Here is a 25225-nt window from a genome sequence, read left to right on the forward strand (position 1 = left end):
ACTATGGCAGTCAGCAAAGTGTAATCACTCGGTTGGTGTTGGCTTTGGTAATAGTATAAGTGTTTGGCTTAGAATTGGTGACACTTCAAAAGTAAGCATATATATACATATATGTATACATATACATATATATGTACACACACATACATATATATATGAATGAATACTTGATGTACTTTCTATCCTGTGTGTATATAATTGTGTTCATGGCTTACCTAGGGAATAATTGAGTGTATTTTAAATATCAATTGGATTTTATTTTTGAAATCTGTGACAAAATAGATGGCTTCTGTTTACCTTTCTCTAGTGGTTATATGATACAACAATGCTAATATGCCGAAAAGTTTGCATACAATATATAATATACTATAATATAATATACTATAATATACACTATAATATAATACTATAATATGCAGTATAGTTAATGTATATGATGCCATACATTGTCTATACCCTCCGTGGTAGCAGTTTTCCACATACAGCTGAATAGGATGACTAAATCATATTGGGAGGTGGTGTTTTACATGAGCAAAAGTAAATGAGGGGGGAAGGTATTTAAATTGGTAAATCTATTTAGTTGAAAGTTGCATGTGGCATGCGAGCATGTGTGCATGTGTGTGTTTATGTCAGTATGGTACCTCACCTTGGGATACACCCTATTCCTAACTTTAATGTATTTCATCCTGTAATTTCAGCCTCAGGGACATCTGATAAGATACATCTGTCCTCTGAGACCACCTGCATTCACATGCACATGCCAACACATAGATACACACACATACACATAATAAAATAAATCTTAATGCAGAATCTCCTTAAATAGGAAATGCTGTAAGTATGATGTTTAGTGCTGCCTGTTGTGGAGAGAAGGCTGAGGGTTAGGCAAGGCAGGCGCCTGAGTTCAGCTTAGTGGTTAATTTGTGTTGTGGAGAGAAGGCTGAGGGTTAGGCAAGGCAGGCGCCTGAGTTCAGCTTAGTGGTTAATTTGTTAGCCACGTCAACAGTGTCCTGTGAGAGTTTCAGTACTGAATACAACCTTTATAACTGCTATACCCTGTGCTATCCCAAAATGCCCATCATAGTGACCAAAGGCTAGCCCAATGCCTGTTCCTGTTTTGCTAGGTGCTCTTGAACAACCACAGTACTCAGAATAGTCCTTAGTTGACACTTTTGTCCACATAGTCACCTCCAGCCACCAGTGAATCACTTGATTTATGCCAATCTTCAAGGATTCCTCAGAGGCTATGTCATTGTTGTAACATTAAGCCCATGGCCATGTGGCTTCAAGTTATGTAAGAGAAACATCCAAACTTAAATTCCTCATAGTCCCTTTATTCATTTTGATGGTACACAGATGTAATGATTAGGCTTTGGGTAAGTAGCCTGATTCTAAACAAGAATATGAATTCATTAGAAGAACATGGCAGTATGATGTATGCTTACGATTTTTAAAAAAAGCTTTAATAAACTAACTTTTAAATTGTTTAGATAGTATAAGCTTTGATTTTAAAAAAAAATAAGAGAAGAACTTTTCAATACAGAATGTGCTCCTTGTATTTCACTGAAATATTGTGACTAATTCTAGCTAGTGTATCAGAAGCTGCTGGACTGTTGTTCTGTCTGAGTTCATGAAGGCCAGTCATCATTTGTCCTTCTGTTTCTCAGGCTGAGCTACAACAAGAACGGCATGAGCACGAACAAACACTAGCCACCATGAAGGAAGAAGAGAAGTTGAGGGTGGACAGAATGGCCCATGACCTGGAGATCAAGTGGACTGAAAATCTTAGGTACACTGGGCTCTGCAGTGCAGTCTCACCATAAGCAGTTTTCCTGTGATAGCTTCCTTAAAAGGGGTGCTAGCAGCGGTGTTGTAAGTTAATCTTTCTCATGATTAAATGCAGAGAGGATTTAGAAGTCTTTTCCCCCTTGCTTGAATTCAGATTCACTTCTGAAATTTAATTTTCTTGAATACAAAAACAAGCAGAGAATTAACATGAAACTAGAAGACCCATTTGTTCTCATGCCTAGTCTGCACATGGGAGAGTAGTAAGTGCTCTTGGTCAAGTGACTACGTTCTGGAAGTTAGCCCAATGGCACTCAGACTCAGAGACCTGAGGATTAAATGGGCTTTTAGAAGCCCCGTGAGCCCCTAGAGAACCTTTCCTGAGAGAAGTGACTGTCTTTACAAAGCAGATGCCTGCAATTTATTTTAGACAAGAGTGCTCCAAGCTTCGCCAGGAGTTGAGGCTTCAACATGAAGAAGATAAAAAGTCTGCGATGTCCCAACTGTTGCAGCTAAAAGAGAGAGAGAAAACTGCTGCCAGGGATTCATGGCAGAAGAAGGTGGAAGACCTCTTAAACCAGGTAGACAAGTCTGCACCTGTAGTCGGTCCTCTGCTTGGCACTCCTTACCTGGAGAAACACAACCCGCTGCGTGTTAACTCGCTGTATTTTCTTTTCTGTAGGACAGACTTAAAACATTTTAAATGTTTTAAGACCAGAAACATAGTTGTATGAAATAGTATGCTAAATACATCAGTTGTGTATGTGATCCCAAGTTCTGAGAATTTGTAACATTTTAGTTTGATATTTGAACAGAACACATAAGCTTTAAATGGGAAAACTCAGCTAGTTTTTGAAAATGTAAAAATCATTTCGTTTCTAGCCCTTAGATGCCATCGGGCAGCAGAAGATATTCAGTAGCTGTGTCCTGAGTTTCTAGAACTGTTTACTCAAGTGAGCGATTGGTACTGGTTTCTCTCGTTGGTCTATGCCTCAAGTACTGAGATAGTATAGCACAAACAGAAAGTGGTAGTATGTCTACCTCCATACCATTCCCACAACGTTTATGGCTATCGTTAACATTGTTTCTACATTTCACTTATTTACACAAACTCAGACTTTATGGACTTCTTGCACTTGTCTGGTTAAACCAATAATTAACTAGACCCAATCGTACCCATCACCAAGCAAGGTGATCCTGGTAAACTAGTAATTAAATAGACTGACTGTGTGCATCAACAAGCAAGGACAGAACTAAGGCATGAAGCAACTCCTAATAAGTTAGTGCTGAATAATCTACAGATATCTTAGTCTATTCTTTCTGTTAATGACTGTAAAGAGTTTCAAAATAGAATTCGTAGTAGGCTGTCTTTAAGCTAATTTTTATGTATGTAAAAACATGTATTGCCATTTCAGGAATGGTTGAGGCCTGCTCAGTTTTCTCTGGTTTCCATAATTTATAATGGAGCTCTGAAAAAGAACTCTCTCTCTCTCTCTCTCTCTCTCTCTCTCTCTCTCTCTCTCTCTCTCTCTCTCTCTCTCTGTGTGTGTGTGTGTGTGTGTGTGTGTGTGTGTGTGTGTGTGTGTGTGTGTGTGTGTTAAATCATTTGGAGCCTTTGGAATAAGAACAAGTAAACAACCCTTGCTGGAGGTTGGCATGGCTTACTAGTGCCCTTCTGTGGACTGCTTTTAGTTTATTATTTAGGGACCCAAAGTGGTCGATTTTCCTGGGCAGACTCCCCCCATCCTTCTGTCACATTCTATACCTAGCAAGGTATAGTCAGTTCAATGATGTATTAATATGGAAACCATTCCTAAAATCTCTCTGATATTTTTCAGCCAGGAAGTGTAGAACGTTTTAGGGACTGCATTTGTATTGTAAAGAAATGTCACCACTTTCCCCATCATTTTTTCTTAAATTAATTTTTATTCTTTTGTTATTATTTGTGGGTGCGCTCCCATGTACATTGTGCATGTGTGGAGCTCAGAGGGCAGCTTGCAGGACTCAACTCTGTCCTCCCACCATGTAGATTCCAGGGATTGAACTCATGTCATCTGACTTGGTGGCAGAACCATTGCTGGCCCTATTCTTGTTATTCTTGTAATCTCTCTTGCATTAAGTTGTCAGAGGTCATCCTTGTTCTGTTTTTCCTCTTTGCTCCTTCCCTTCTTTTCTCCCTTTTCTTCTTTGTGTCTCTTCAGTGCTTAGTACTAAGAGGTTTTCTTTGAATAGTTCATTCACCCCACTTTATATCCCATGAATATATTTTAACTTATTTTAGTTCTTGTTGTTGTTGATGGTGGTGGTGGTGGTGATGATGGTGGTGGTGATAGTGTGGGGACTACACGATCAATGTTGCCCAGGCTGATCTTGAACTCTGGGCTCAAATTCACTTTCTCCCTCATACTCCCAAGCATCCAAAACTATGGTTGTGTGCCAGCAGGCCGGGCTTCAAGAGTTGTTCAGCACAGCCTGTGTACTTTCTGGAATAGTGTATACATCACAATTTACAAACAAAACAACTAGGTTCTTATTCAGCTATAATATCTAGAAAATTATAGAGAAAACACCTGACAGTGTTCTCTGTTTTTAATGCTAAAATGCTATCACATATTCATTTATTTCCATCTTAAGGTGGATTTTATTATGGTTCATTTATTTATCTCCACTCAGAACATTACCTGAGAAATTAATAAAACTGATCCAACATAATTATAAAGTAGTTTACTTTGACTCACAGTTGACAGATTCCAGCCCATACTTGGGTAGACTCATTAGTTGTAAGGCCTCTGGTGTGGTGTCAGGGTGTCAATGGCTGAAAGCATTGAGTCCTAGAGAAGTCATAGAGAAGACATATGGGAACAGGAAGCAGAGGGAAATAGAGAGGAGTTGGGGACCCTCGGTCTCCTCTTCAAGGGCTTGTCCCCAGTGATATAAAGCTGTGTACCAGGCCACATCTCTCAAAGCTCTACCACCTCCCAATAACACCACCCTAAGAGCCAAGTCTTTATCTCATGGGTTTTCAGAAGATTTACCATCTAAACCATTGTACTAGGTAAGTTTTATGCATTCCACATGCAAGGATGGGAAAAGAATAAAACAGGCATTCCGTTTCCTGATGTGAGAAACAGGAAAGGAAGTAATTATTCTGAACTGCAAGGCAGACACAGTGAGATCTAAAGGCTTGAAAAACACCTCTTCATTCTCTGCCCTCTAAGTGCCACTGTAGCTGAGGTCACAGCTTCCAGAGACAATGAGACACTGGGTTACCAGTCTAGCCCCTAAAGCTTTGGAACTTCACCACCACCACCCTACCCCCAGCTTTAGGTGGCTTGCTAACAATGAGGCACAGGGTCACTGTGCCTTTAGAAACCAAGAAGATAGATGATTCACTTCCAGAGGCATTCTTCCCTCTTCCTCTTCCTCTTCCTCTTCCTCATCTTCCTCCTCCTCTTCCTCCTCCTCTTTGTTTTGTTTTATTTCTTTGAGACAGGGTCTCACTATATAGCTCTGGATGTCCTGGAATCTCTATGTAGACCAGGCTGGCCTCAAACTCTGAGACAGATATGCCTAACTGCTGGAATTAAAGGCATGCCATCATGCCCAGAGCCTTCCCTCTTGCTGGCTACTGCTGTAAGAACTCCTTAGTCCATGTTCACTGGTCATGCTAATAACATAGTAAGTGGTCCTCAGGTGTATTTCGAACTGTCTTAACAGCCTGCTTTCTTATGTTTACATGATGGATAGGCTTAGGATTTTCAAAATCTTGATATTCTAATTACTTTTTGCTTAACAATTGGATCTTTTAAGTTGTTTGTCTCTTTTTTAAAGCATTTTTTCTTTGAAGTTTTTTTTTTAAACATATGTGAATGTTTTGCTCAAATGTCTGTCTGTACAGCACATACCTGCCTGGTGCTACTAGATGTAATAAGAGAGTACCATATCCTCCTCAAAATGGAATTATGGGTAGATATGAGCAGCCATGTGGGTGCTGGGAATGAAACCCAGGTCCTCTGTAAGAGAACCAAGTGTTCTTAACCACCGAGCCATCTGTACAACCTCCCATTTCTTGACAGCCAACTCTGACCTTGAAAACTTCTTGGAAGACACTTAGTTCAATATTCAATTCCTCTTAAGTTCTGTTTTCTGTAAGACTCAGGTAGAGAAGCCACTGTCAGCAAAGGTCATGGCTTTGTCGTGGGAGGGATGGCCATCACACCAGTTTTCAGCGCTGTGACCTTCTCTTCCGCTTGAGCCCTCCTCTGGGTGGCCTTACTGTCCATATTTCTACCACCCTTTTATTTACCCAGCATTCTCTTAGTGTTCTCTAAAATGACTGACAACTCTCTGCACCTGTCCACTTTTCTTTCTGAAAAGGCCCATTTACAGGAAGACAGGCTTCTCCAATGTGCAGCTCAAATTCCAGCCTTGTCTAAACCGCTCCCAGGATGCTGGATCTTTTAAGTTGTTTGTCTCTTCTTTAAAACATTTTTTCTTTGTAGATTTTTTTTAAACATGTGTGAATGTTTTGCTCAGAAGTGAGGAGCACCACCCTCACTCCTGGGTACCAATCGTCCTGTCTTAGCTTGGGCTATGCTGGTGGCACACCGCAGATACTAGCTTTTGAACATAAACATTTCTCACGGCTCTGTGTTTTCACATAGTGGAAGGCATGGGGAAGCTCTCTGGGGGTATTTTTGTAAGGACAGTACCCAGTAATGAAAGTGTTGTCCCCATAACCTAACCCCTGCCTGAGGTCTCACTTTCTAATACCATCCATTGAAGGGTGGGATGTCAACAGAAGAGTTGGTGTGCTGGGGACACAAACATCCAGTCCATAGGTTTTGAGGATCCCAGCCTGTCTTGCAATGTTTATAGCTCTGCAAGTCAGTGACATACAATGTCAAATTCACAGGTGTGATATCGTCCACCATTCAGTTCTAGTAAACCGTGTCATCTACCTTTTAGAATATGTTCTTTGTTTTACATGTATGAATATTCTTGCTTTGCATGTATGTATGTATACCCCATATGTGTGTTGTATGTGGGCATCAGATCCTCTGAAATTGGAGTTACAGATGGTTGTGAACCACTATGTGAGGTTTTGGATCTGAACCTGGTCCTCTGCAAAAGCAGCAAGTACTTTTAACTTCCGAGCCAGCTCTCTAGCCCCCCATTCAACCTTGTGACATTGGAAAACAACATTGCAGTCTCTAGAGTTCATGCTAGAAAAGAGAATTTAAAAGCTATAAAATCACTTCATTTTTTTTCCCTCTGGAGTCCTGATTTCCAAGGATTATCTCAAGATAGTGGTGATACAAAGAGGCCAAGGCAATTTTGTGGTTCTCTTCTGCTCTTTGGAGAATGCTGTGCCCTACAGCCATGTGTGCAGCACCCAAGTAGTTAGGTGGCAGCTCTCGGAAGGACTTTAGAACAATAGCTCTTCTTTCTTTCTGTACCTTTTGGTAAGCGTTACATTTTACCCTGGACTCAGGTCACATGTTCTAACCTTAAGTATCCTGCACAGGTAAGTCGACTGGCCCACAGATCCATCAGATAAGATGATCTAACCCCATTCCTATTCTGATTATCCAGTGTGTGCAGATCATTTACACTGTGTCTTCAATTTCCTCTTAAATCAAATTTCTCCTCAGAACTGTTTTTGTGTGCATGTTATAACTATGTTGTGTGTTCCCACTCCACGTTACTCCTGCTCTCTTTGACTCAGTTTCTGAACGTCCCCTTTCTTCTGTGATCTTTTCTCATAGCGGCACTCTCTGGGGGAAGCTTTGCATAAGTCTATCAACAATGTAAGTGAGCGGCACTTACAGTTTGTGCACAAGGCATGTCGCTCGAACTTTTGGTTTTGCATAACAACACTGCTTTGAAGCTTTAAGATACAAAAATAGACTTGTTGATTCTACAATGTAAGATTTTTTTTTTTTTTGCATATGGGTACTAACAATATCTAACCTTTAACCATTCATTTGTGTATGTGCATTCATCTATCATATTGTCTTATTAAATGTATTTCATGAAGAAGCTAAGCTAGATTTTCATTTTATACATAAAATTCATTTTCATTTTAATCTTGAAAGGCATGGTTATGTCTCTGAAAAACGCTAACTAGTTGATTATCAGAAAAGGGGAATAAATGCAAAATATGTTTTCTTTAATTAAAAATTTATTTTTAAAGAAAGTATTAATAGACTTTACTTAAAAGGAATAAGTGTTTGGGAAAATTTAAATAGGGATTTTACGTTTTCATGTCATAATTTTTAACAAATGAGGTAAATCCCTTTCCTATAATTGGCAAAAGAATTATGTTTGACTTTTATGTAGATACATGTGCAGAAATTAAGCTTCAAAATACTAGTTCATATGTTTCTCTTTCTCTTTGAAGAAAAACAGTGAGTTTATCTGCATATCAAGTCCCATTAATACCCTGTCCTTCTTTATGACATCATACAGTTGAATGTCTCCGAATGTGTCCCCCGACTCCTTGCTACCTTAGGGCAGAGGTCAGTACATTTCTCCTGGAAAGGGCCTGTGAGGATGTGCGCCTGTTCTCAGGTAGTGGAGGATGAAAATATTAAAGGTAGCCACTGCCTTTGCTGCTGTCCTGTGAAACACTCACTCACGGGAGTGTCAGGCAGCGGGCAGCTATGTTCCCATGTGCCTACTTATAAGCAGAATGTAGCCTGCCCATGCTTTCCCTAGACAGATCAAAGTCTGAGTCTAAATATGTCCTGTGAAACTTTAATATTTTCTACTACCTGAGAAAAGTCAACTTTCCTATCAAATAAGTAAATTAAAAAGTCAATATGACTACCTTAATTTTCTTAGTACATTTTAAAATAAATGACAGATATATTTATCTCAATTTGATGAACAAAAAGGCTACATTTAAACATTCTTGTTAACATAAAAATTGCATAACTTAGAGTAATAATTTTACTTGATCATTTCTGTGTTCAGCTTAATATCCAGTTTTTTGATGTATTTGTTTATGGGGATAGGAACCCAAATAGATGTGATTGTTGTTGAAATTAATTACATTGTATCTCAAGACATTTTGATGACATAACTATTCCCCTTAGTGGTTAAAAATATACTAATTAAATAAAAACTAGATCATTGACTTAATATAAGTAAAGGTACATTATTTAAATGTCTATTTGTACCTGGGTCAGAATATCTTTATATATTCCCTAAGCAAAAAATAGCATTAAATATTATTAAACAGTCCTCAATTAATTAAACCCCTGATGTGACATCATAGTTGTCATTGGTCACCTTTCGCCCTCATCATGCATAACCAACCTGAATTGTTAGCACGCAGCACGGGGCAGACAGGTTTTCCTCACCCACCATACACTGACCCAGCTTCTCAACTGAAAGTTCGTGCTTGACAAGGGGTGGCTTCTTACAGGCCATCCTTAAAACCATCAAGCGATTGCTAATACATCTGTCTCTTCCTTACAGATGCTTCTAGCTTGTTTTAGTTAAGATTGAGAAGATAATGGGGAACACAATTTATAGCATCTCTGAGACAATCACGAAGTGTCCCTGTGGCTCTTAATTGCTAATTTTAATTTCAAATCTTCCAAGAAAACCATTTCCTGGAATTACCAACTGGAAGGTTTTCAGAGTGGCCATAATTTCATGATCTGAACTATATTCTTCTTTTTAAAAATATGTTTTTAACTGAAATGTAATTTTATTGCTTTTCTTCTCCCTGGAGTCTTTAATAATAGCAAATTAATAGTCTTTAAAAAGTATCAAAATGTCTCAGCACCAATGGTCTATAATTGTTCATGAAAGTATATGTAAGCCATACTGTATGACAGTAAGTATGACATACTGATAAATTATTTTTATTGTTCTCCACTAAGCCTAAGTTAGCAGTTTTTAGTGTTATTTTTAATACTTAAAAGTACCAAACTTTTTCCAATTAAGCTGGTATGACTTTCAATAGTCCTAGTTATGTACCGGTGGTAAAAGAGGGACCCATGTTTAAATCTCAGCAGAACCTGAAATGTGCTAACTGACACTGAAGGAATGGAGAAAAGCTCGAGCCAGTGACTGCCGTGGGAAGTGCCATTGCAAGCACTAGGAAGGTCTTCCGGTGCCTGTAATCATAGCATCATAGCATCAAAGAAGGGTTCTAGACCAACACCCTAGGATACAGGACAACAACAATTTTAAAAAAAAAAAAAAAAAAAAAAAACAGAGAGAAAATTCTGTATATGGTGGTCTACACCTGTAAGGCTGAGACCAGCCTAGGTGATGGGGTGAGACCCTGGCTTATAATCTACAGGCAAACAAAGCAAGAAAAGAATGGGTCATGTATCTAAATACCATATATACCTATTAATGCCATTTTGGAGGGGAGAGAAGAAAATTAAAATTCTCTCTAAAAGTGGGGGGTGGGGGAAGGAATCACTTAGCATCGTCAAATAAAGCCCAGATGCATTCATCGTGAGGAGGCCATCCACAGCTGACTCTGTGAATGCTGCTTTGTCAGCACCTGCAAGTCAGCACTCCTCTATGACCTCACTTCCATGGTGGCATTTTCTTATCCCTCTGACACACTTGGGTATGTGTCCCACAGCAGTGGCTTTAAGCATTAAATACTAAGGTTTATTAAACATGTGCCCAGAGTCCACTTAGAGTCTTTGGTATATCGGACATAAACCACTATTATATCAGATATATTATCTATATTTGGTGAAAACTATTATTTTGTACTTGGTGTCCTTTTTTATAAATTAAGCAAAATGAGATATGGTGTTCTATCGAGATAGTGAACTGCATCTTCAGCCCGAGTCTCTGGTGCACTCCAGAGTGTTTGCCATGTGCAGTGCACACTTACTTTGGTAATTAGACACAAACCTGTTGGTCAGCCTGGACCCAGTTCTGATGTACAGAACCAGAGTCTCAGAGGGTCAGGAGATTAACATACAGCTAGATTTGGGGGTCATTTGCTATCTCTTGAGGATAGATTGTATACTTTGTGTGTTCTTTAGCTCTGGTAATAAGGTTGAAGGAGAAGGGAATTAAAAACTTAACATCACATTAAAAACCAAAGGTGGTAGGTTAGTGCTGTGCCTGGTATCCTGTCACACCAGCCGCCTTAGCTTTGAACTGGTTTAGAGTTAATAATACAATCTAAATATTTAGAATACTATTAATTACCAAATGACTCTATTCATTTGTATTTATGCTGAGCAGCTTCCACATGTGTGTGGTTAAAGCCCAGGACACACGTGAGGGCTCCACAGACAGGCAAAGCTTCCTCCTATAAAACACACCGTATGTCTTAATGTGTTTTCTCCTTGACATTTCTACAAAATTCTGCCTTTAACACCAAGTTTTTTAAGAGAGTCAAACTTTTTTTCCCCAAAGGCTACTTGTTGAGTGGTAGACTAGAGAGACCAGAGAATGGCAGTTGCTGTCAGCACAGTTAAATTTTTGAAATTGTTTACAAAATATAGAACATGTTACTTGACTACACCTATGTCGACTGGTAAGGATTTTTTTTAAATAGGGACTAATTTTTCTGAAATAAAGACTCGTGTTTTTTTTAAAATAGGGCCGGCAAGATGGCTTAGCAGCTCAGATCACTGGCTGTTTGTCCAAAGGACCAGCCTTTGGCAGCTCACAACCCGCTGTAACCATAGTTACAGGCGACTCCTTTGACCTCTTCAGCATTGCATGCACGTGGTGTGCACAGACCTAACAAGCAGGCAAAGCACCCATATGCATAAAAATAAATAAATCTCTCTAAAAAGCAAATGGATAAAATGTTGAAAATTGATAACACATAAAGACTCAAATACCATGCAGTACTTAATTTGAGTGTTATATATAAATCAAAGCAACTGCTGTTTCTCATTCACTATTCAACAAGTAACTCCATAGATGTTCTGTACTCTATAACAATATTATTGATCAAGGTTGTCCAAACATATAATGCAGACCCCATCCTTGTTTTCCTTTATCTTGAATTAAAGCTGCTTGATACTATTATGCAGTTTATACCCACATTAAACTCAGATGCTTAAATAATTGCTATAGAACTTTAGTTCATTTCACAGTGCTTTAAAACATTAGTTTGTATTACACTGCTTTGCTCATTTTCTGTCCTCTCTAATGGTATGCAATTTCCCACAAGATAACGGCCGATTTCCTTATTGCTGCCTTACCAGTATGTTTTCTGCAGTGCTGCATTGCATGATAAGGCTGCATATGATTCATGTTGCTGCATTGAACATGAATGAATACTTTAGCATTTGTGTGCTTCCAGTATTAAGAATACTAAAAACGTATATTTGACTACTAAATTGCATGGTGTCTCTCTGCATATAATGTCTATTACTTTCTAGAGTGTGCATATTCAAATATTATCATACATTCTAAGTTGGAAAATAATTTTTGGAGTTATTTTAAGGTAAAGTATATTATAGTGTACAGCATTTAAACGGGAGAAAGTTTAAACTGCTTATATTTAAATGTGTAATATATGTGGCAATTCTTTTTATATTAAAGTTATTTCCTCATAAGCTTCACCTTTAAAGAGTGCAAGTCTAAGTCAGTCTGTAATCACATTAATAGAATTTGATGCAGTGTGATCGAGCTAACACAATGGGAGATGTATAGAGGCAGTGAACATTGAAAGCACATATCACAAAGATATAAATATGTGTAAGGCAGCAGTTAGCTTTTTACTAACCTAAGCATTTAGATCTGTGTTTTTCAACCTGTGGGTCATGACTCCTTTGGGGTCACATATCAGATATTTACATTATGATCCATAACAGTGGCAAAATTATCGTCATGAAGTATCAACAACAATAACTTTATGTTTGGGGGAGGGGGTCACCACAACAGAAGGAACTGTATTAAAGGGCCACGGCATTAGGAAGGTTGAGCACACTGATTTAGAGGACAAGATCAGGGACTCCTGGCAGCCCAGATAGTACCTCTGGGTAAAGCAAAACTTTATGTCTACTCTTTCCAGATGAATATAGCTGTGCCAGGGGACACAGCTCGGAGAAGAAGAGGCTAGCTCAATTTTAGTTCCCACTAAAGGAACTTAGAGTGCCAAGGAAGAGCTTTGAGAATATCAGTTAAGATCATACATGTGATACATACTGTCCCTGACTTTCCCATGTTGTATTCTAACAGAAACACAAGGCAGTCACCATGAGATCCATCCTGTTGCTGAGGCCATACCTGTAAGAGGCCTTTTCTCTTGCAAGACCACACTGGCTGGGCAGAGGAGGACTGTTGATTACAGATCAGTGTTTGCAGTAATGTTTACTGCAGTTACATTTTATGCCTTGCCCTGTCTTTCTGGGTTCTCCTTCGTAGTCATTTCACCCTGATGAGCCTTTCATAAAATCCCAAGCACATAAACTATAATCCTAGCCCACAGCATGACCTTACCTGTTGCTGTGGGGTTTTCTCGTGAAATTAGCTATGCATGGTTGCTCACACCCATAATCTCTGAACTCGAGTGGATTGCTATAAATTCCAAGCTAGCCTGGGCTGCAGAGTGAAACCCTGTCTCCTTTACTTTTAAGAAGTTGCATTGGCTGGAGTCAGAGACAGTTCCTCCGTTAGCCCCCAAATCTGTAAAACCTCTGAAACATGCCATTGTATACAAATTAATAATTCATAAAATTCCAACAGTCAAAATATTTCTTTGGAAGTGCATAATGGCAGATCAAACATCTGTGTCAGTTGTGTTACTTCTCACCAGGGCTTGGCTATTTTCATGATGGCATGTGCCGACTCTTTTATTAGTCGTCATCTGTAACTCTGTTCTGAACCCTTCCTGTAGCTAATATTTCAGTCACACTCACTGCATAGATTTATCCCCGCTGCTTTTAGCTTTCCTTGTTTGCCAGTGAGCAGCTCTTCCTCTTGCCTTCCTTTACATTGCTGGTGAGACCTGGATCTTTCTTCTTTCTCTGGAACTTTCTCTGTGAAACATGGCTGAGTAGCCCGTTCCTGCCACCAATACATCAGAGGAAAGTTGTTGCGGATAATAATGGAAAGGGCTCCTGCTCGCTGTAGAGCGCCCTCTGCTGTTGGCTTGGAGTCCACAGATACTGTTACTTTGGTATGAGTGGATGGTGTCTTAAGTTGTTTACGAGGCATATTTCATAACTTTTTATCTGGACTCAAGTTCCGCTTTTCTTCAGATTTCTAGAGTAAGACATACTTAACACCGGTTCAGCTTAGAGTAACCTGTAGATGTGAACAGAAATAGATAAAAATTAAACAGTATTTATAAGCACATAATACACGTAGCACATGCTTTTTGTTCTTTGAAAAGACGTCATTTGAATTAAAACAGCCAGAGGTGATGCTTTACCTACTAAAGCTGATACTATTGGCTCTCAAAAGGAACAGTAAATCACTTCCCAGTTCTCACCGTTCTTCCAGAGGCCCTGGGATTGGCCCTCAGCATTCATGCGTGGTAGCTGCCTGTAATCTCAGCTCCAGGGGATAGGATCCGATGTTCTCTCTGGCTTCTGCAGACACCCTCACAAATGTGTGTGGATATGCACACACACACACACACACTCACACATCAAGTAGATAATAAGTAAATAACAACCTGACAAATCTTTCAAAAGAGCAGGTCTTCAGTCCTCAAATCATCTTGACTAACAATTATTGTGTTGTTTCTTGTATGCCAGAAGCTGGTCTAAGTGAAGGCGCATGGTGTGGAAATGCCCAGTTCCCACACCGTGCTGAGGTACAGGTACTAGTAGAGGAGGCAGCTCTTCTTTCTGAACCCACAGTCCTAATAATCGTACTTAGTGCCTCACCGAGAAGCCATTTACCCTGTAGTAAATCTCAGAGCCACTTTACTTTACAAGAGTGTTAGTTGCCTCTTGTTTCTGTTCTTATTATAAATTTTGTATGTATTTTATATTATTACAGCAGTTATATTTATCTGCATAATTTTATAAGCATGGTAATTAGACTATTTTCAAGATAGTTTCTGAAGACAGACTTAAACTAGTGATAACTCAAGATCAGACTTTTGGGCTGGTGAGATGGCTCAGCATATAGTATTTCGGTCAAGCCTGGCAACTTGAGTTCAATTCCTATAACCCACATAAAGGTAGAAGAGGACCAACTCCATGCTGCTCCCCCCTGACCTCCACATACACACACTTTACACACATCCAATAACAATGGGTCTGTCTTTGAATTGGGTTTCGAATGGAGAACGTTTTTAACTTGAGATGGCTGTTTCACCAGACACGTTGACCTTGGGCAGGCAGTCTGTAAACCATGCCTTGTGCTTAGTCTCTGTTGTGTGTCTCTCTGGTGTAGATCTCCCTGCTGAAGCAGAACCTGGAGCTGCAGCTCTGCCAGTCACAGACGTCTCTGCAGCAGCTGCAAGCGCAGTTCACGCAGGAGCGCCAGCGACTCACACAGGAGCTGGAGGAGCTGGAGGAGCAGCATCAGCAGAGGCACAAGTCCCTCAAAGAAGCACACGTCCTCGCCTTCCAGACCATGGAGGAAGAGAAGGAAAAGGAGCAAAGGGTAAGGTTCCAGGGCAGTGAGTTCAAAGACCATCTAAGAGATTGATGGTAGTTAGATTGATGATAGTTTGATAGTTAGATTCCTGTAACCGTCTGGTCTATATGCAGCACAGTGTGAGCCTAGCATTCGAAAATGAAATAGGAATCGCCAGCCTCAGATTCTTCAGAATTACATTGGAACTCTAATCCCTCCCCCTCTCTCTCTTTAAAACATTACACATTGTTTTACTGAACTGTTCTCCAGGGGTCGCAGTGCTTAAACACACACACTAATTGCACATGACAGCAGACACATTAGAGTCCACTGACCTGCTGTCCACCTATCACAAAGCCAAGCTGAGCACATCATCGGCTCCTTAGCAGTTAACAGTTGCCACTGTTTTAGATATAGTGTATTAATATTGTAATAATCTTTCATCAAAAACTTTTGAGACAGAGGCTCATGTGCCCAGGCTAGCCTTGAACTTACTCTATAGCCCAGGCTTGCTTTGAACCCCTGATCCTCCTGCCTCGGCCTCTTCAGTGCTTGGATTATAGATGTGTGTCACCACACTCAGATTTTTATCAAATTCTAAATTTGTTTTTACTCTGAGCTGAAGAAGAAAAAAAAAGAAGAGGAGGAAGAGGAGGAGGAGGAGGAAGAAGAGAAGGAGGAGGAAGGAGGAGGAGGAAGGAGGAAGAAGGAGGAGGAAGAGGAGGAAGGAAGGAAGGAAGGAAGGAAGGAAGGAAGGAAGGAAGGAGGAAATGTATCCAAGGGATGATATTTTTTTGATCTTGGATTTTCCCCTTGCATTCTTTTTTTCTCTGCATAGAAGAAATATTCATGATGTAATAAAATTGGATATGTTTTAAAATATAATTTCCTTATAATATAATCCCAAAGCCAATATGAAAAAGTATAACAGTGATAACTTAAAAGGAATTTAAACCAAATGAATATATTACTGGGTCACTATCATATTCTTTAGTTTTCACTTTGTGTGTGTGTGTGTGTGTGTGTGTGTGTGTGTGTGTGTGTGTGTGTATGTGTGAAAGAAAGGGAGAGGGAGAAAGAGAGAGCACATATATACTTGCACAAGTGTCTACATAGAGACTAGGTGTTAATACCAGGTTTCTTCCTCTCCTGCTCCCTTGTTTTGCTTGGTTTTGTTTTAATGAGATACGCAATGACTTTCGCTGAGCCAGCAGCTCACTGATTGATTGATCTGGCCAGGGATCTTCCTGTCCCCTCCTCCCAGAGCTGTGATTACAGGTGTGCACTACCCTGCCTGTCTTTTAACATGGATGCTGGTGAGCTAGGTGCAGGCCCTGGGCTAAGGAGATGGCTCAGTGGGTAAAATGTTTGCCACTCCACTATAAGGACCGGAGTTCATGTCCTCAGCACTCATGTACAGCCATGCACAATAGTTTGCATCTATGATCCCAGTGTCCTTGTGGTGGAATAGAAGGTGAGGACAGGAGATATCGCAGAAGCCCATGAGATAGCTAGTCTGCTGTGGCAAAACAACAAGGAACTGCCTCAGGATGGACTACAAAGACCAACATCCTACGTTGTCTTCTAAGTAGCCCCCCCCCAACACAGAGAGGGAGCACATGTACATCTGTAATGTATGCATGTTTATACATAAGCACATACACACACATAAGTCAAGAAGCCCATGCCCTTAGGCTTGCACAGCAAAAATTTGACTTACTGAACCCACGCCCCATATTATTACACTCTATGCCAGCATCTCCAGATATCTCCAGAAAGCTATTCCTTTGCTTAATTTTTTCCAGGATTTTTTTTTCATTTCATAGAAAATGCTATAGAAGATTGGACTGAAGTGATGTTTCATAAGCCCCTCACTGTGCTTAGGCAAATCTAGCTGAGGAGTAGGCTCTGTGCTGCTTTCTTAGTAATTCCCTCCTCTCCTGTCTCTGTGCACAGGGTCTTTTTTTTTTTTTCTTAGTTTTCTGAAATTAGTATCCTTAACAACTTTAGAAAATGATCTCATTTGAAAACTGCCTGAAGCTAAAGGTCTGTATTTCCAATTTCAACAAAATGCGTTGAGCCAAAATGATTTCATAATTAATTGTCTTCTCCTGAATTGGCACACTGAATTTGTTTTCCAGTGACATGACTTTATATCTTGAATTTTATGAAAATGAACTAAGGCGGCTTACACTTCTTAACTCCTGGACTCAAGAACTGTTTTCTACTTTGCTTGCTGTATTCTCACATAATAATGTAATTGGCTTCCCCTGTGTAGGCTCTGGAGACTCACTTACAGCAGAAACATTCTGCAGAGCTGCAGTCACTGAAAGATGCGCACCGAGAGTCTATGGAGGGCTTCCGCGTGGAGATGGAACAGGAGCTCCAGACGCTCCGGTTTGAATTAGAAGACGAAGGAAAGGCTATGCTTGGTATGGTGGACAGGATTATAATCTTGCCATACTTATTTGTACGTTCCTCCATTGCAAACATCAACAGAAAGCACCAAGTGGTATATTTAAAGTTTGGAACATCCAGATGGCTATCTAAGCGAGCCACAGACTTTACTTGATGCCACTGTGTGAAGAGGGTTGAGCAGAATAGGCCAGCGTCCTCTGCACTACGAGAAGGCGGTGCCCATAAATGTTTGTCTTCGTGGAACTAAATGGAGGCAGGATCCCCCGGGGATCTTAGGGATCCCTGAAATTAGCCACTGGCCAGGAGCCCCCAAACACCCACCCGTGCTCCCCGACTCTTCTTACACCTGTGCATGCACCACACACATGCATCCCCACATGTTCCTTCACACAAGCGCCACACTCATGTCCCAGTGCAGTCACACACATATCCACACACACACACACACTCAAGGGCACCCTGAGTTGCCATTGTACGAATGACTCATTTCCCTTGCCCTCCACCAGTATTGGACATTGTGACCGTACGTCAAGTATACTGGTAGGAGTGTCATACTGTCTCAGAGTTTTACTTTACATTTCCTTAGTAGCTAGAGATTTTGACTATTTTTAATGTTCTCATCCTTTTTGGTTGGATTCTTCATTGTCGGTGTTGTTTTCGGTGTTCTACTTATCTATCCTAGACACTAGCCTTGTGTCAGGATCCCTTGGGTCGTCTGTTTAGCCTGTCACGCTCATGAGAATACCCTTCCTGAGGTCACCCCTGACTTGAGCTATCTTCACTGACCGGCTCTCCTCTCATTTTCTCTACGTGCACATCCGGCTGCTTGGCCTCTTGGGTCTTTCTGCCCTTGGTCTCTGTGTTACTATAATACTGTAATGACTTTTTTTTATCTGTACCTTTTACTCTCATGGGCCAGACCTGGTTCATGTGTATCCATCAAATACTTTTTTCTTATAATTTAGTTCAAGTTCTTTTTTCTTTAGCCTGTTCCTTTTTCTCTACCCCCGCGGCTTTAGCTCTCACCTTTGTGCTGGAGACTCCAAACGGGGTTTCTAGATCAAGCTTCTTGTGTTCGTACATTAAATTAGTATTTGTTGCTACATATTGAAACAGTGTGTTTTATATAGGTCTTAAAATACAATCTTATCGTCTCCCCATTGTCAGAGTCCATGTCCGTCCCTGTACGTCTCACTCTGATTAACAGTGTCACTTTATTGAGTTGTCAAAACTGGGAAATGGGAGCAGCTTTTTTCTTTTATTGCCACCTTCTGCCTGTGAGTTCTTCCATCCTTTTGATGCCTGTTTCCTCTGGTTTAGTCCCTCCGCCATCCTTACACCGAGGCCATACGACTTCTTTTTGTGTTTGTGTTTATTTTTCGTCCTTGAGTGTTTTACTTACATATATGTCTGTGCAGTACATGCATGCTTGGTGCCCTCAGAGGTCACAAAAGGATGTTGAATCCCCTAGCATTGGAGTTCCAGACAACTGTGAGCTGTCATGTGGGTGCTAGGAATCACACCTGGGTCCTCTGCAAGAACAAGTGTTCTTAACCGCTAAGCCGTCTCTCTAGGCCTTTATATTTTTTTTTTTTTTGAAATATTGTTATTATAACATTTCTCCTGACTTCCTTCTCTCAGCTGTTCAGGGAAAAAAAATGTTTTCCCTTGTTAAGTCCATTCATGGTTCTTCATGACAGTATCTGGCAAATTTTTCTTCTAAGGAAGCCCTTAACAGCAGGAAAAACTGGACTCATGATCTCCATGAAAACCACAAGAGGAACTTAAGTTGGCTACAATCAGGGGCAGCATCTCTTCTGTTAGATACCAGGTTTTGGCCTCAAAATCCATAATTTGCCTTTTACTCACATCTTCATATTAACATTTTAAAATGTTCAAGTATTGATCATGTTTAAGAAAACACCTTAAGTAAGCCCTCTGTTCTGTTAGAAATGCCTGTCTCACATCCCAGTTTGAGAACCACCGGCCTAAAGGTTTAAGTGAAATCCATGCATGTTCCATTCTCCTTCATGTCCCTGTGTATCCTGTGGCTTCCTGCCACACAGACGTCACAGTTGTGGGACAAACTGGGTTCTAACTTTTCTTGGACATTCTTTCTCCGTGGTGAAAGCACCCCCTTCTCTACTTAGAAGCCCCAATTCAGCCCCTCCATCTTATAGACTGAGTCACCATCACAGTCTCTCTGTAATTCACCGCAGTCGCTGACACCCAGAAATTTGGGTGTTTTCGCCACTGAGTTTTCTTTATCCTTAATATTAACGTCTGGTGTTCCACTTAGTTCCCTAGCACAGTGTCTTCTCTCCTGGCTTGTGAAATTATAAAGACAGTGTCAAATTTTATTCTTTCCTAGTATACTGTGGTCATTCCATAAATGTTTGTGAGGTATGTGAAATGCTTAATTCCAGGGCCAGGCACAATGCATGCCTTTAGCTCTGGTAGGTGTGTAAGAGATAGATGCAGGAGAGTCCAGATTTCAAGGCCCCAGTTGCATAGTTTGCATGGCTAAACCAGCCTTGGCTACATGAGATCCTGTCTTTTAAAAAAAAGAAAAATGTAGAAACTCAGTTCCAAGCTGTACTGCATGTGGTGACTTCCTCCTGATCATTAAGAGTGTCTACCAGCCAGTACTTTGCATGGTCCAGGGACACTGTGAAAAAATTCCCACTGGGAGGAAAGTTGCCTCCTAAACATTTATCAGTGTACAACTCTAAATTCCACATTAGTTTAATACCAAACAGTAGAGCATTTCATCTCCACTTTGTCTTCAAACCAAATTCACAAAAGACACGCCTTTGTCATCTGAGCTCTTGACATTTTTCACACCCTCAGCAAAGCTAAGCAGATCCCACAGCAGTATACGAAAGTCTGCGTCATGCACATTCACCAGTGCCCTAATTTTAAAGGTTACATTCTGGATCTTTTCTAACCCCTTTTCTTTGCGTTCCAGCTTCCTTGCGTTCTGAACTAAACCATCAACATGCAGCTTCGATCGATTTATTGCGGCATAGTCACCATCAGGAACTAGCAGCAGCTAAAATGGAATTGGAGAGAAGCATGGACATCAGCCGAAGGCAGGTAAGTGTGATCACTCTGCGCTGATTCCTTAGACGGGGTCCCCAACCCTTATGCTAGGAATGGTACTTTATGATAGTTGCTAATTACACATGGATGGAAATTTTTCTTTTTTCAGAGAAAATGAACAACCCTACTTTTGTACACAAGTTATAAAATTTCATTTTATTTTGTGACCTTTTGATTGAATATTTTATACTTTGTTTGCATCTAAGAAAAATAAACAGTGAAATATGACAATGTCAAGGGTAAGGACAGCGCTATTCAGCAGGACTAGATGTAGCAACATCCCATCCTGTGTCTGGGAGAGCTGTTGTAGTAGTTGGTTAGCCACATAGCCCAGGTTTGTCTAGTGCACCCATAAAACTACATTTTCAGTTTTATGTAGTTAACTTAGCCATATTGAACAGTCACATTGAATGACATGACCATACAGGAGGAGTAGGTCCTCAGTAAGAAGACAGATAACTCATATTCCCAACATATTAATTAGCACTACTGCTTATGCTTGTTAAACTTTGCTCTTTGGCCCAGCATACGTTCTTGTAATATGATACTCGGTGATTGTGGAGATGTGTGTTCGTGCAGCAGTAGGCACTGTGCAAAGAAAGCTGCTGTCGGCTCATTATACCCTCAGCTTTTACTTAGCTGGCTCTCCCATGTTAGATGGTCAGCCTGGAGTTGCTCATCATTGCTAGGACGTTTTAAATGAGCCACCTTGTAACCATAGAGGGAAGTTACTTTTTTCAACTCTTCCTGCAGTAAAGTTGACAATGCCTACTTTACAGACCTTGTAAAACAAAAACAAAAACATTGACTTGAAGCAAATCCTTTCTAGATAGATAACTGTATGGACAGCCGTGGAAGCAGCTGTCTCAGTTAGGGTTTACTGCTGTGAGCAGACACCATGACCAAGGCAACTCTTATAAGGACAACATTTAATTTGGGCTGGCTTACAGGTTCAGAGGCTCCCATCAGGGTGGGAGCACGGCAGCATCCAGGCAGGCATGGTGCAGGAGGAGCTGAGAGTTCTACATCTTCATCTGAAGGCTGCTAGCAGAATACTCCCTTCCAGGCATCGAGGATGAGGGTCTTATAGTCCACACCCACAGTGACATGCCTACTCCAACAGGGCCATTCCCTGGGCGAGCGTATTCACAGCTGCCGAAGTCTGCCTTTCTAAATCATGGAGTGTGTGTGTGTTGAAGGCCTTCCTAGATGAAAATCCTTTTAAGATTAAAGAACAGTGGTACCAGCAGTTTACTACAAGATCTATACAACTTACTAAGAGACCCGTGTTCTATTCTTGGATGTATATGATCAATCTGACTTTAATTATAAACTATCTTTGAAAAATCAGCTCATAAGTAGTGACTTCCTCATTATAAAATGAGTGAACTAGGCTTTCACAGTATTTCAAGTCTCTTACAGCCATGACATTGCAACTATATTCAATGTAAATATTTCTTAGCTATACAGAAGATAGAGGGCCTTGAGGTTTTCTCATTTTGAGCAGTTCAGTTTGGTTTTGAAGCCTTGTCAGACTGATTACACTTGATATTCGTAATTGTCATTTTCGGCCTCTCAATGCAGAAAGCAAAGTGTGGAACCTTTAGTATTGTGTGTCTCCTTGCAGAGTAAGGAGCACATGTGTAGAATAAGTGACCTGCAGGAGGAGCTGCGGCACCGGGAGCACCACATCACAGACTTGGATAAGGAGGTCCAGCACCTCCATGAAAATATAAGTACCCTAACGAAAGAACTGGAACTTAAAGGGAAAGAAATTCTCAGAATACGGAGTGAATCCAACCAGCAAATGAGGTATGGCAGATCTTACAGCAGAAGATGTATTGTCTAAACTACTGTTACATAAGCTTAGCAATATGTCCCTATTTTTGTGACTAGTGCCTTCCCAGTAACAATATATTGAAGTTCAGTCTATACTATGTGTGGTGGGTATGATATCATCTGGAAAATAAAATGTCTGCATTTTGATAATATATTTATTATTCATTAACTTTGGAAAATGACCATCATTAAAGATTTTTAAAGTTATATTAGAAAAAGCATTAAAGGAGACAAATTTTAACACTAACCAGAAGCCCATAGCAAACTCTGTAGCTTATCTTAAGCTATTTACATTAATTTCCCATATATTATAACAAAAGGGGGGGGCATTTCAAATCTGGTAGAACATAGACGTTTTGAAAACTTGACTTCAGAATAACATTTTCTTAACTAAAAATAAATTAAACAGGTTGCATGAACAGGATTTAAACAAGAGACTTGAGAAAGAGCTGGATGTCATGACAGCAGACCACCTCAGAGAGAAAAATATCATGCGGGCAGATTTTAATAAGACTAATGAGCTACTCAAGGAGATAAATGCAGCCTTACAAGTGTCGTAAGTCATATTGCGTTCAAGACCATTCCTGTGTGGGTGATAACCTGAGGAGCACTGCGTCTCCGCTCAGCCTGACTGGTGGAATCTCGTAAAAATGGTGCTGAGTAAGGAAGGTGTAAGAACTATATTTAGATGTCATTGCAGTGTGATGTGTATGTTCCTTAATTAGGATAAGGCCATCGAGCAATCTGTTTCATTTGCTGCCATGGCTGCAGGTCACCTAAAATAATACACATCCCCCGACCCCCCACCCCTACACACACACCATTGGTACATCCGTGATGACTTCTCAGAGTGTGTTCATTATATAATGTGACATTATTAGTATGTTGTGAACAATAGAAATTATATAAGCCTGTGCATGAGTCAACAATATGTATTTTACAACACTCAGAACATCCTTCATAGCAAGCATACACTTTAACGACGTGTGTCCATTTAGCCAGAACCTGCTAGACAGGAGGGACAGGAAAGAGCAGAGACTTCATTTCCTATACTTGGGTACTGCTTGAATTCCTACAATTAGCATTTAAATGGGTTTTTTTTTATTTAAAAAATCTATAAAGTAAAAACCATTACAAATAAAGTTATCACTCAAATTTAGTAATCCCATTATTCAAGTAAACATGTGTATTATTTCTTAATGATCATTAAGATTAACAGAACCTGTCTGTCCAGGATCTTTACCAACTCCTGCAGAGAACTCACTTCCATTCAGTCTGTCTCCGATCTAACCCCTGGTCTGGTTTAGGTCATCTTAGGTTTCATCTGCTCTAAGGTGCTGCTTATTCACTTTTCAAATTATCCAGATACCTCAGTAAAGTAACAGTTAAGTCACCACCACCACCCTGAGGGTCAGACTGTCAGCTTTGTTGGTTTGTCTTCTGCATTTATGCTGTTATACCTGTTTACCTCCCTCAGATAGAGATGCCATCTTCGCATCTTCTATCCACATAACTGCTCAGTCTCAGCACGTACTCCATGCATAGGTGCAAACACACGTAGACACACTCAGTATCAACAGCCTCTGGCTGCTGGTTTTTGCTCGCGTGTCCTCTGGGATAAGGCACTCTTTCTGACAGAGGCATTTGCCCTCTTCACGTAAATGATCATATACTAATAAGTCATGAATAAGTTTCGTGAGGGTTCTCACTTAATGAAGTTACCCATAAAATGCAGGAAAAAACTCTTATGTCCACAAACCTAGTGATTTGTTGTTTGCGTTGATTACAGTCAGTTTTTAGATTTTTTTAGCCACTGTGGACTCACATGCTATGCAGCAGAGCATACATACAACATGCTTGGTGAGAGGCGGATGAAATCAGCTGGGAGCCATTGCTCGCACACTCCCTGGCCTTCATATATACCAGGCAGACGCCGGTACCATCCTCGCTCTTCACATCCTGAAACAGCACACTCACACAAGGAACAGCCTGTGTTTGTCTGTGTGTCCTGACGTCTCCTTAGGAATATTAATTTACAAAAAGGAAAGGCCACATGTTTATTTGGACATTTACTATTTGCTCATTATGAAATTTTAACAGATAGTAAATGTTGACTTAATGTATCTATATTTTGACCTTTTGATAATTGAAGAATTATATTACTAAAAGTAAAATATTTTCTCTTCTCCTTTAGAACTGGCATTCATTTTATCCTTTGCCTTGGCTCCACAGTAGTCTGTCACATTTCTCTTTTTACCTGCTACCATCATATAATTATCCTTTAGCTTTACATAGTCACTTGTTTAATTAAAGTCAAATTCTACACACTTTAATTTTGACTGATATTGTCCCACGGGTTTTTACATGGTAACAAAAATGCTCTGTATTGACTTTTCCAACTCTGGGAGCTATGAGCAGTAACGACCACTTGAACTGTAGCCAGTGTGACTGAAAACTTAAAACTCTAATTCACCTTAGTTAATGTCAATTAATAATAACAGCCTGGAGTTGTCCAATTGTGTTGTAAGCTGCCCAC

The 25225-nt window shown here is 40.2% G+C and overlaps 1 protein-coding gene across 14 annotated transcripts in view; it reads left to right on the forward strand.

Moving 5' to 3' along the window:
• Fam184a (family with sequence similarity 184 member A) overlaps nt 1-25225 on the forward strand; it is a 113358-nt gene that overhangs the window by 75009 nt on the left and 13124 nt on the right. For 9 of the 14 annotated variants that reach the window (XR_013105450.1, XM_034524529.2, XM_034524520.2 and 6 more), the window contains exons 8-15: nt 1668-1789; nt 2216-2366; nt 7554-7595; nt 15145-15357; nt 17609-17762; nt 20717-20844; nt 22478-22662; nt 23099-23245. Coding sequence is in view for 12 of the 14 variants with exons in the window: in XM_034524529.2 (XP_034380420.2) it covers nt 1668-1789; nt 2216-2366; nt 7554-7595; nt 15145-15357; nt 17609-17762; nt 20717-20844; nt 22478-22662; nt 23099-23245 (1142 nt within the window). In the remaining 2 variants the exon portion in view is untranslated. The remainder of the gene's footprint in view (nt 1-1667; nt 1790-2215; nt 2367-7553; nt 7596-15144; nt 15358-17608; nt 17763-20716; nt 20845-22477; nt 22663-23098; nt 23246-25225) is intronic. The other 5 variants (XR_013105451.1, XM_076917085.1, XM_034524521.2 and 2 more) reach the window with 2 other exon arrangements.

This window comes from Arvicanthis niloticus, chromosome 20, assembly GCF_011762505.2.
Source record: "Arvicanthis niloticus isolate mArvNil1 chromosome 20, mArvNil1.pat.X, whole genome shotgun sequence".
NCBI classification, from domain to species: Eukaryota; Metazoa; Chordata; class Mammalia; order Rodentia; family Muridae; genus Arvicanthis; species Arvicanthis niloticus.